This window comes from Petaurus breviceps, unplaced genomic scaffold (assembly GCF_028583685.1).
Source record: "Petaurus breviceps papuanus isolate PSGF00001 unplaced genomic scaffold, PetGlider_PUasm1.0 90887, whole genome shotgun sequence".
Classification (NCBI taxonomy): Eukaryota; Metazoa; Chordata; class Mammalia; order Diprotodontia; family Petauridae; genus Petaurus; species Petaurus breviceps.
In genome coordinates, this window is record NW_027187370.1 from 2,949,672 (window position 1) to 2,962,505 (window position 12,834).

Genomic DNA, 12,834 nt, shown 5'->3' on the forward strand with positions numbered 1-12,834 from the left:
CATAGTGGTGGGAAGTGGCAGGAGTGGACACTGAAACCTTGACCCTCAGACTCCACATATAGCACTATATCAGGGTCTCTAGTTTTTCCAAGGCATTTTTCAACTAAAGCAGGAATATTCCTTCATTTTTATCCTGATGCTGAATTAAGTTCAGCTTATTTGTACATTGGCTATAATAATCATCTAACAGAGAATATGGACTAGGTTGTGTTTTTCATTTGTATTTGACCATAGTCATGGAATTTTTATTTCATCTGTCGTAGTGCCCTAGGTTTAGGAATAGAATTTCACACTGTTCTCTCATGCTAGGAATTTTATGGGTCCTTATTATATATTTACACACAAAGTCTCAACCCAAAATTCTTAGTGTAGCTCCTGTAACTTGAAAAACTGCAAAAAGACACTTTGCAGACCGTATTTTAACCTGTAGCGTTTAAGGGGATGTGGGGCTCAGTTCTCAGCAGCCTAAGTACCTTGGTTTTGAAATACGAAGCAACACTTCTAACCTAGCTGATTCATCAGTTAGGAGATTCTTCCCTTGGCATGAATACGTCACAACCTGCGTGCAGTTTAGCTGGGGACTTGATATAGCCAACCTGAGAATGGGATGACAATCCATTCCGGTGAAGGTCCCTCAACTCACTGCTTGGGAGGCCAGGTGGGTGGATGCTGGACCCATTCATAAAACCCAGAGTTCCGGTCTTCTTTTCTCATTGGCCCTGGGGGAAAGAGGCGTGTCCCGCGGGTGAAGCACGCCCTACGTCCAGGGGAGTGGGACAATCCATGCTTGGAGAGAGCAGGGGGAAATTTCCCTCAGTTTTCCAATCTCCCTCTCTTCTTTACTGCCTTCCTCCCTCGGGGTGGGGATGGTATGTCCCACCTTCCTCTCATTTCATCCCCCGCCTCCCCTCCCCGAGCCGCGGCAATTGCCGCCATCTTGGCGCGTCAAACTAAGGGAAGGAGCCAAAGCGGGGCTTCGGGGGGCTAGGGTGGGGGAGCCCCCCCTGGCGGCGGTTAGCTTCACCGACCCACTCCGCCTCCCCTCCCCGCTCGGGCGCGGGTATTCTGGGCCCGCAGAAGCCCCGCCGGCTCGGGCCGGGTGCTGCCAAGCAGTAGCAGGGAGGGACAGCCGGAGCGGCCGCCGCTTCCCTAGGACGGCCGGTACCACTGGGGCGGGGGCTGGCGGCTCTCTCACCTGGGGGCGGGGTAGGTAGCGGGACGTCCCGGCGCCTGGGGCGGGGGGTAGGGAGGAGCGTGGGGCGGACGGTACCACGGGGCGGGGGCGGGGGGAGGTAACGGGCCGGGGCTGTGGATCGGGCCGGGAAAAGAAGCGTCGGGCCGCGGGCTCGGGAGCCGTCTCCGCCGCCGCCGCCGCCGCCGCCGCCGTCCGGGCATGTCGTCCAACTGCACTAGCACCACGGCGGTGGCGGTGGCGCCGCTCAGCGCCAGCAAGACCAAGACCAAGAAGAAGCATTTCGTGTGCCAGAAAGTGAAGCTGTTTCGGGCTAGCGAGCCGATCCTGAGCGTCCTGATGTGGGGGGCCAACCACACGGTAACCACCCTCCCGCGGGCCCCTTGCACCCTCACGCGCCGCCGCCGTCCGCGTGTGTCATCCTGCGTGCCCCGGTGCCCCACGCCCCTTGCATGCCTGCTGCTGTCCCTACTGCCTGCGGGTTGCGCCCACCTTCCGCAGGATTCATGCACCAGCCCCCGCGGCCCGGCCCCTTCATCGATACATTGCACCCCACCCTTCGCATGATGCCTTCATCGTGTGCGCCTGCCAGCCCCCCTGGATGTTGCTCCCCCAGGCCTGGTGTCTCCCGGGTGATTCCTTCCCGATCCCCCATTCCCTCTGCTTCCTGCATCTTAGAAATCCCCCCCACACACACACACACACAATGACTGACATGTTGTTCTGGCCCCAGCAGGACCCCCACCCCCACCCCCCTAGATTACAGCTCTCTTGGAAGGCCAGGGTGAAGATGTAGTTCTCGATCTCTGCCTTTCTCCTTGCTGGAGCTCTGCTGTTTGTGTTCTTTTCTCCCATCTCAGCTTGTTGGTCAGTCTGGGCAGGATTTGAAAGGTGGGAAATGGAGGGTGGGGAACTAAGAGTGGGGAGTGGGGTTGCCCTGAGTCGTCTTCTGTTCTGATGCTATGACTTCACAAAGTTTCCTATCACCCTTGGCCTTCTTAACCACCTCTGCAGATATTCTCATTTTTCTCGTGTCTTTTTCCTTCAGGCAGGATGGTTGTTATGTTGGATAAAGAAGCATATATACATGTACTATTAGATAGAATCTTTATTCTTTCCTTCCTTGTCAGTGGTTCTATAGGAAAAACTAGTAGAGAGAGAGAAAGAATGTAACTGATTTTAGGGTAGGTAAGTCCTGATTATGATGAGGTTAAGAAGGAATGTGTCTTTTTGTGCCTTTTCACCAGGTGTCATGTCAAAGAGTTGTATATTTTAAAAATTACCTACACCATAATCCAGGATCCCAACCTCAGATGGGAGGGGATATGGTCAATGAGAGTAAGGACTTTGTGGAAAAACACCAATGCAAAATATTATCCCATTTCTGGGTTTCTTTGTCCATCACTATCCTTACCAGGACTTACTTACCCAGCAGTACTTGCCTAGGAATGGGATGGCAACAGGGTGCTGAAACCAGCTAACCTAGTGATCTGTGGGACCCTTCAGTTCAAGAACTGATTGTCTAAGTCCCTTTCTTTTCAATTTTGCTTCCATTTCATTTAAATACCCATTAGTCTATCTTTGTTGTCAGGTGATAGAATTGGGGAATTAAAGGAGCCAACCCTTCTCTTCACTACCTTTTGGCCTTTATAAATTTCAGTTTTCCACCTCTGCCTCATTACCATTGGAAACCACCAAGATCAGGTACCCAGATGTTAACTGAGAAGTGCAAAAGTGAGTATAGGGCCCAGCAGGATTTTTTCACTTTTCTCTGCAGGAGAAGACTGGTTAGTTGATTGATAGACTCCAGTCTGATCCGGGGTCTTTGATCTTATTGAGGATGAAAAAAAAGTATGCATTGAAAATGTGTGCATGGTTTTAATACCATGGTTTGAAAAGTTGTTTCACAGTGGTTGTCCAGATAGGTTTGGGGACTTGCAGACTCACAACTGCCAGACCTTTAGGAACTTCTTTGGGCCAAATACCCTCTTTACTTGTAATTCTGAACTTATAGTATTTATGAAATTTTGATCACCCTGCTTTTTTAGGGATCAACCAGGGAGAGTGGTAGGATCAAGTCTTGAAGTAGAGATCTCCATCAGAACACCTAGTTGGTTTCCCTTCCATAGTATTCTTAGACTACCCTGATCCTAGTAAGCAGCAGCTTCTTTGTATATGAAATTGGAAGATGTTAGAAATATAGAAAGTCAAAGATAACATAATCTGCTCCTTCATTTTATGGGGAAGGAAACTAAGTTTCAGGTGAAGTGACTTTTCTAGGGTCACAAAAAAGAGTAAGGGGGTCCCAATGCAGCCAGAACCGGTATGTCTAGTGGATATGCTTATTTTGGCATATTTCATTGTCTTATGTCAGGGAATTGGGAATATACTCATTTGGTCAAGGGCAAATGGAAATTGTCTTGATGTTGCTGAAGAAGCTTGGTAAGTTATTTTTACTTATTGGCAGGAAGTTTTACAAGTTGTGCTTGTAAATACACACAGGATCTGAGGAAGCTTCAGAATGACAGACAAATGGGTTCTAGTAATAAACTTGTCATTAGGAAAGGGTTACTGGTATCCATCTCCTTTGTTAATTTCTATAGATTCCTGTCATCTGACCCTTGGGAGTTTGAGTGAAGGCCCATGTTTTTAGGTATAATTTAGATCTCTGGGAAGCCTCACTGGCTCCATGCCCCAGGAGGGTTGAATCTCCCTATGTTGTGTAATTGCATTTCAGATTATATGGAGACTCAGGATTTCCATATTCCTAACTATGAAATGGGGAGAATACTTTTCCCCAGATGGCTTTGGCAGAGTACTGTAGAATCTCAAGGAGGCAGGTGCTGAGTTTTACTTGGTGGATAGGTGTCCTTCCTTAGGATACAATTTTCTTTTTTTTTTTTTTTGACAATTTTCTTTAAAAAGAAAAGAGTGGCTCCTTCCTAAATAAGAGCTCTTTAGCTTCCTAAATGACAAAGATTTTAGCAAAGCATTTGGCAGGGTGTCTTTTGTAATTGTTGTCTACAAGGTGGAGTGCAATGAGATAGAAACTAGTACATTTAGGTGAATTCTGAGTAGTTCAGAGTTTAGCTTGGAAGGAAGTCTCTGGTAGAAATCCCCAAGGAGTTTTCTTTTTTGTGGATCTCTGTGGTTAGTATTCCATCTCTACCTTTATCAGTCATTAATCAAAATGTTAATGAAATTTGCAAATGCCACTGAGCTGAGAGGGAAGTCCAATGCTGAGAACAGTTAGAATTCAAAAAGGTCTAGAATATCAGACCACATGTCTACTAGATGACATCTAGTAGGGGGTAAATAGAAAGTCAGACACTTGGGTTCGAAAGATCAGTTTCATAAACATAAGATGGAGGCCTAACTAGATAGCAGGTCATACATATAAAAACGTCTTGTACTTTTAGTAGCATACCTAGTGGGATATGCATCTCCAGTGGGATAAGGCAGCCAAGAAAGAGAATGTGGTCTTCAGTGCATTTTTAAAGGCATGATGTTGAGTACTAAGGATGGTGATAGTCTTCCTACTATCTTCTCTGGACAGACTACAGCTTGGGTTATTATGTTCACTTCAGCCATATATTAGATAGGACATTGATAAAATGGAGAGCATCCAAGAGAAGGACAGTGAGCATGGTGAAGGGACTTGGGGTCATAAGGATCCCCTGAAGGAAATTCAAGTGTTTGAAAGGCTATGATATGGAAGAAACATTAGACTTGGTCTGCTTTAGCCCCAGAGGATTGAACTAGGAAGAGTGAGTAGAAGGTGCAATGAGGCAGATTAGGCTTGTTGAAAGGACAAAAATTCCCAACAAGTAGAACTACCTCAGAGTGGAATGGACTGCCTTAGAAGACAGTTTTGCCCCTATTTAGAGGTCCGTCCATCAAAGCTGGGGGATCACTTGTTAGCTGCGTTATGAAGGGAAGAGGAGCTTTCTGGTTTGGATGTAGGTTGTACTTAATGGCTTCTGAGGTCCCTTCCAATCTTAGTTGCCTAATCTGTAAAATGAAGTAGTTGAATTAGAGAAACTTTAATAGTCCATTCTAACTCTTGAGATTCTGGGACCTCTTTGATTATTAAATCTCTCATTAATTTTATTTATGATGTCTTTCTAGAAAAAAGTGGCCCCAGGGCTGTGATGGTGTCTGGAACAGTATAGTAAGGTATTAAGGATGGTTGTGGCTTTACCCTTGGGTCATATTGCCATATAATTTCATGGCTCATAAAAAGTACCTGGTTATTTGTCCTTTAAATAGAGATGGAAAGGAAGGAAAAGTTCAAGACTATGAGATAAATGGGCCCAACATTATGCCTAATGAGGAGGTAGTGAGTTTATCATGGATGGTACCAGAGAAAACCAACTGACTTTTCAGAGGAAAAATGTAAAATGTATTGATTGCTGGATTCTATAGCAGCCAGAGGGTGGGAGTAAGTTGAACAAAGCAGTTCTCACTGTGGAAACATGCAGTTAAAGGAACGTGGATAAGATGGATAGGACAACTCCTGAGAAAGTAGATTCTGGGTAAGGAAACTTGTGACCTGGTCAGCTTCTAAAGGGCCTTTGACTTTGAGGAATCTTTTAAATCTTTGGGAGAATTAAAGGATCTCAAACCTTTCAAGTCCTACTCATGTGACCTAAGGGTTCAGATCTCTGACTAATGGTGACCATCTTCATGGCCTTTATGAATTTTATTTTTTATTAATTCCTTCCCAGAGTTAAGAGTTAAACATCTCTTCTTCCTAGTTACTGCTCTCTGAAGCATGATGTCTCTCCTTTGTTATCTCCACTCTGCCATTTCTGGACCCCATCTCAGGCTGCCCTTTATTCCTTTTCTCACTTTCCTGTCCCTCTACCTTCTTTTTGATTAGTCTTAGTCCAGAACCACCTCCTTTGTCTTCTTCAACTCATCTGCCTTTTAAAAATAATCTTACTCATTTGTATTCTTTTGTGGGCCTTCCTATGACTGACATCTCCCAGTAAAGGGCAGAAATCAGGGAATAGAAAGTCAAGGTAGGAGAGAAATAAACATAGATGTCACCTAATTAGCACTTGGACCTCCAAAGTCCCTCTTTGGTTTTCATGTTTTGGGTCTGGATGTCCAAATATTTGTGTTATCTCAGTCTCCAAGCTCTCTTGGAGACTAAAATCTAATGTTTTGCACATCAAAATTAGTGATCTTTTTGGAGAGTCAGCATTAGAACTCATTCCCCTAGATCCACCATGCAGCTGTTTGAAGGACAACTAAGGTGATGGTCTGAGGCAGAGGAGAGGTGTTTGGAAAGGTGGAACCTGGTGACTGTGGTTGCCTCTTTGGGCTCATATGCAGTCATTTCATGATTTATCCATGTTGATTTAGACCTAGTGGTGTTGCATATAGACCAAAAGAGTATTACAAGGGATCCTCAGTTTCACTATCATAAATATTCCTCTCATTGGCATAGATTATAACCTATCCATGCCTTTATATGTGGTGATTAGGAGGTGGCAGTGACTGAATAAAGCCTTCTCTGTTCTTTTTGATTTTGGAATATAATAGAATTTTTTTTCTTCCTACTTGTGTTTTTATTGAATTTCAAAGTACTCATTACTAAAAAAGAGGAGAGCTGGCCCAGAAGTGTTTTGGTTAATAGGGAGAAGATGCTGATACAGAAGATTAAAATACTACCTTTAGCATGTTCTTTCCTACAGTGGTACCCTACTGACTATAGAATGTTGGACAGAAGACATTGAACTTTAACTTCCTTAAATACCTTTAACAAGTCTGTCCCCACCCAGGAAGATAGTATCATGTAGAATCATTGATTTAGAGGTAGAGGGAACACCAGAAACCATCTAGTTCTAGTCCAGCCTTCCCATTTTATAGATAAGGAAAATGAGGTTCATGGAATTGAAGGCCCAAGGTCACATAGGTAATAAGCATAAAAGTTCAGATTTGAGCCTGTGTCTTCTGACTCCAGTACCCTTTCCATTGTACTGAATTATGGTATGCTTGGATGAGTTCAGAAGCCTTGGTTCTGTTTCTGGCTCTGCCCTGAAATTTGGGGGCCATGGTAAATCACTTCTCCCTTCTGAGTCTTAGATATCTGTCTTATGGATAAAATGTGACAGATGGACTAAAGAGCTTTTAATGGTCCATCTAGGCTTAATATCCTGTTTGTCTAACCTTATCCCAATTTACTTTTTGGTAAGTCAGTCTACTCACTGTTCATTTAGCTCTATGTGCTCATTTCTACCCTTCCCCCATTCTTTATTCCTTGTTTTTCCACAATGTCCTTTCCCAGACTCAGGGCTTATTCATTTCTACTCATCCTTTAGGATCCTGCTCATGTCTTATTTCTTCCACGGATTCTTCCCTGGCTAGTCCAACTCACACTGTTCTTCCCTTCCTGAAAACTACTTAGTATTTGGATGTTTGTTTTTATATTTAATCTCATGCAAGTATATCTTATGTAATGTTGTTAATTGGTTCTGTGAAAATGTTACTATGAGAAATAAAGTTATAGGACCCAATTGATTCCCTAATTAGATCATTTGATTTCCATTTCAGATAGTCAGGCAACCATTTGTAAAACATGGTCCCATAATGTTCCAGTGGGGTTTGGTTTATAATGTACTAATTTCATTAATTGAGAAATGGCATTGATTGGGGCTGACTTATAAGGGTTCTTCCTATACAGTTTTATAATGCATAATCACAGAATATGAAAGCTAGAAGGGACTCAGAGGTCATCTAGCCCATACTTGAATAAGAACAATCACTGAAACATCCCATTGTTGGTTGTCCATCCTTTTTTGAAGACCGCTAAGTAGAGGGAAAGGGTTGAGAGATATGAGAGGTGTATTGAAGGTAGAAATGACAAGATTTGGCAACTAATTTGTCACATGAATGAGGGAGAGTGAGGAATCTAGGAAATCTTGTGCCTAGAAGGATGGTGGTGTCTTCAACAAAAATAGTGGTGAGTTTGAAGGAAAAAATAATGTGTTCTCTTTTGGACCTGTTGAATTTGAGGTGCTTGTGGGGCATCTAGTTGAAAATTCCAGCAGGCAAGCTGGCAGTGAGGACTGCAGTTAAAAGAAAGACTGACTAATGATCTAAAGCTAAGAGGCATCTGCATAGAGTTGATAATTGCACCCATGGGAGCTGATGAGGTCACCAAATGAGAAGAAAGTATAGAGAAAGAAGGCCCAGGATAGAGCCTTGGGGTATATGTGGTGGGAAGATGGATGGATGGATGTATGTCCATAAAGGGAGACGGAGGAGTAGTAGTTAGATGGAGGAACCAAGATAACAATGTCAGGAAAACCCTGAGATAAGAGATTGTCTAGGAAGAGAGAGTAGTCAACGGTATCAGTTGTTGCAGAGAAGGAAAGAAAGATGACGACTCAGAAAAGGCCATTGGATCACTGGTAACTTTGGAGGAATCAGTGGGAGGCAGCATGCATAGTGGAAAAAGTACTGGCTCTGGAGTATCCAAGTTTAAATGCCATCTTTGATTCTTACTGGGCAAGGCAATTAATCAGCCTCAGTTTCCTCATCTATAAAATAACAAGCTCATACTAGAGATCTCTGAAGTCTCTTCCAGTTTCTGTGACCTATGACACAGTAAACAAAATTTCAGGTGAATGAATGATGAAATTTGAAGTCAGACTAGGGATGGCAGGGAAAGAGAGTGAGAAGTGAGTTGGAAGTGAAGGCAAGGAGTATAGACAGGTTTGTTTGTTTTTTTTTTTTTCTAGCAAAAGGAGAGATAAAGGACAATGGCTTAAGGTGATGGTTGGTTCAAGTGAGGATTTTTAGCAATGAGGGAGACCTGTGTGTGTTTCTAGGCAGAAAGGAGCTAGAAAGAGAGGGTGGATTTATCTGGACAATCTTCCAAGGAGGAAATGAGGGAATGGGATCAAGGGTAAAAATAGAAGGTTTGGCTTTAGCAAGGAGAAAGGCCACCATTTCCTCCAAGATTATAACAAAGGGGGAAAGAGAACAAGGGATAATGTCAAAGTGTAGAGATGTAGAATAGTGGCGAAAGGGAGCTCAGAGAAAATGACCTCTTTTCTCAGTAAAGGTTCAGGTCCTTTGTGGAGAGAATAGGAAGGCATGGGGTTGGGGGTAGTGTGAATGCCTTGAGGAGAGATCTCTTATGATAGAGACAGTTGCCTTCTATGACCTGAGCCCAGATGTATGAATTATCTATTGGTTTCAGTTGTCCATGCCAAAACACCTTTTGATGGCATAAATAATCAAGAGGGAAGTGAACTCTTTTTCTACCTAGTCGGCCTGCACATAGATGCTTTCACCTTGGCCCCTACCCCCTCAATTCTCAGGAGGGATGCAGTTAGATGGATAAAATTGGTATTCCTGAACATGGTTTTGCAGTTATTTTCCCTTTCCCAGGCAGTTGAGAAAGTGATTTCACCTTGGTCCTATAATAAAGTCTAAATTCTGGACTTTGCTGTAGCGTCTTGCTACAAGCCTTTACTCTTTGGGTCATTTACTTAGTCTCTCCAAGACTGGGGTGTCAGCTGGAAAAGAGACAAATTGTATAAGAATCTAGGATCACTTTAGATGTACTTCTTGCTTCCCTTAGCATATCTTAAGAGTTAGGCTTTGTGGGAGAAGTAGAAAAAAAAATAGAATTGTTTATATGCTATTTCCTTTGTTGTAGAAATAAGGAAAATTGGAATGGTTTTAGCCAAAACTCAGGCTTTAGCAAGCAAGTTTACCAAAAGGTAGCAGAAAAGAGGGCTTGCAAAGCCTCTGAAGGGTAAGAGATCTTCTCACCTCATTTCTTACTGTTGCAAACACTAAGGTTTTAGCTGATGGCGTTGGTATGGCATGCCTGTTGCTGGCTCTGGGAGTTGATATGGCACCTTTCTGATTGCCAGAAGTATTCTGAGTCTTTTGCCTCAGTTTCCACATTAATGAAATGAAGACTGGGCCTTTCTCATTTCTGGGAAGGCAGGATTCCCCCCAAGCTGAGCTTCCTGGGACTTTTCCAAAGAAAAGGATTTGAAACATAAAAAGGGTAGTGAATTAAATGCCATTTCTAAGATTCCTAGAAGAATCTTAATGACTCTGGGTTGGGTGTTTTGGTGGTGTTGTTTTTTTTTTTTTGCCTGCCGCAACAAAGGGCCATGTTAATATAACAGGATGACTTGTATAGAAATCACCTAGCAGATACAATTAGTCATGATTCAGGTCATAGTGGTAAATCCAGAATGCATTAGTGGCAATTGGGCTTATTATACTCAGGGAAAGTGAGGCAGAGGGTTCCTGGAGTTGAGATGGGTGCATTGACCCAGCCCTTTCCCCTCTTCACCAATGGAAATTCCCACCCCTGTTTAATATTCCACTCCACTGTATCCTGGCTCATTGCTGACAGTGGTGAGGGGAGGATGAAAGGAATGGGATGATTCACTTCAGTCACTGGTCAGGGTTTGAGTAAGAATAGTTGAGTATGGAAAACTGCTAGACCTTTCTCACAGGGAGGTATATTCCTCTATCTGGATTTTTGTTCTTTTCCCTGGCCTGACCTTACAATGGGGTTGAATACAATACTTCCTTGTAGATAATCATGTCTTTCTCCATATACATTTCCACTTTTTCCCACCTCCTATTGCTGATTATTTCCCCATTGATGTTAAAGAGCTATTCAGATGTTTCAAATTTATAAAGAACAAACTTGGCCCCAAACAGGAGTTGAGAAGACATGTTTGTAGAGGTAGGGGTCCATTGGTTGGAACATTGCATATGAGATCATTTTTTGATGTGTTAATTACTTTTACTGAATTTTCTTTCTCATTAAAAACAAAATCCTTTGTTATAAGGGCTGGCTCTCGAGAAGTGACAGGGACATAGAGAGATGTAGGTGATATAAAACAAGATATAAATAAAAATCTACTTAAAATTTTAAAAAATATTTATTCTGAGATTTCTTAATATTGAGTCACAGGATTTTGAGCTAGAAGGACCTCAGAGATCCTTTAGTCTAATGCCCCTTTTTTCATCTAAGGAAAATGAGACCCAGAATGATGAAATGATTTGGCCAGTGTGATACAGAATCTACCCAGGTTCCTTGACTCCAAATCTAGTCCAATCTAATCAATATTTTTTAAGTGCCTGCTATGTGCCAGGCACTATGCTAGGCCCCGGGGATACAATTAATTAAAAAAAAAAACAACAACCTTCATGGGGGCAACTAGGTGGTGAAGTGAATAGAGCACCAGCCCTGGAGTCTGGAAGACCTGAGTTCAAATTTAACCTCAGATACTTAACAGTACTAACTGTGTGACCTTGGGCAAGTCACTTAACCCCAATTGCCCCTCCAAAAAAAAAAGACAAAAAAAAACCTTCAGTGGGTCAACACTGGCAGGTATGTAATTCAGACACTATCTTCATTTTTTAGTTGAGGGGTGAAATTATTTGCCCAGGGTCATATATCAAATATCTAAGAATCAAACCCAGGTCTTCTGACTTCAGTACAAATGCCTTTTCATTTTTTAATGTTTTATTGGTGATTTTTTTTTCTCAGTTATCACTGTCACTTCCCAACAGCCCTTGCCTTCAAGGAGCTTACACTCTAATGGAAGGGGACAGCACACAAAAAGAGGCAGGAAAATGAGGGGGAGGGAAGCCAAGGGGTACCCAGACGCAGTTGAAACCAGGCAGGGCAGCAGATGAAAAGTGGAATGAGTTGAATCCAGTTTCTGTGCTCTCTAAAGAAAGATATTGGGAGGAATTTGGTGCTCTGCCCTACAGCCCTTCAGTCAGATGGGAGAGGAGGCTGAGGAAGGTGTCAGGGTTTGAATTAGGAGCATGGTAATAAGATTAGAGGTGGGAAGGTTAACCCCAGTGGGCTGTGTTGTTTTCTGGAGTTGAAACCACATAAAGTAGCAGGTGCCAGGTGAAGATTCAGTGGCAGGGGGGTTCCCTACTAATTTCAAGTCAATTACTTGAAATTTTACTAAATGAGTACAATTCAAATAGACTCATAGGGCTTCCCCACCATTTTACAGATGAAGGAACTGAATCCCAGACAGGTGAAGTGACATACCCCAGTCGCCTACGTAGATTGGGAATCTCAACCAACAAATATATTATTAAGCCTTATTATGCCCAGGGTTCTTATTGTTAGATGCTAGAGGATGAGGAATGATTTAAGTTAGGCCTTCAAAGAGTTGGCAATCTAGTAACAATAATGTTGCATTTATATAGCACTTAATAGTTACAAAGACATTTTCGTGGATTATCTCATTTTATCCTCACTTCAACTCTGTCAGGTGTGTCCTTCAAATGGTATTACAATCATTTTATACCTGAGGGGTGAAATTATTTGCCCAGGATTACTCAGTGAATAACTATGAATCAAACCCTGGTCTTCTGACTTCTTACTAATGCCTTTTTATTTTTTAATGTTTTATTGGTGCTCTTTTTTTTCTTGAATATCATTGTCTCTTCCTAATGATACTTCCCTAATCTTTGTAACAGAGATACAGTTAAACAAAATACATCAACCCACTAACCTTGTCTGATGCTATATGCTTGATTCTGCATCTGTAGTCTGATGAGGCATGTTTCACCAGCAGCCTTCCCAAGTTGCAATTCAGAACCATTTTCAGTATTACATGCCA

At 42.8% G+C, this 12,834-nt stretch overlaps 1 protein-coding gene across 1 annotated transcript in view; it reads left to right on the forward strand.

The window, feature by feature from the left end:
- Positions 1 to 1,271: 1,271 nt before the first annotated feature.
- Positions 1,272 to 12,834, forward strand: part of PIP4K2B (phosphatidylinositol-5-phosphate 4-kinase type 2 beta) — a 30,400-nt gene continuing 18,837 nt past the window's right edge. Inside the window, 1 exon segment of the mRNA XM_069074308.1 lies at positions 1,272 to 1,552. Within this exon segment, the coding sequence (XP_068930409.1) occupies positions 1,394 to 1,552 (159 nt within the window). The 5' untranslated portion in view covers positions 1,272 to 1,393.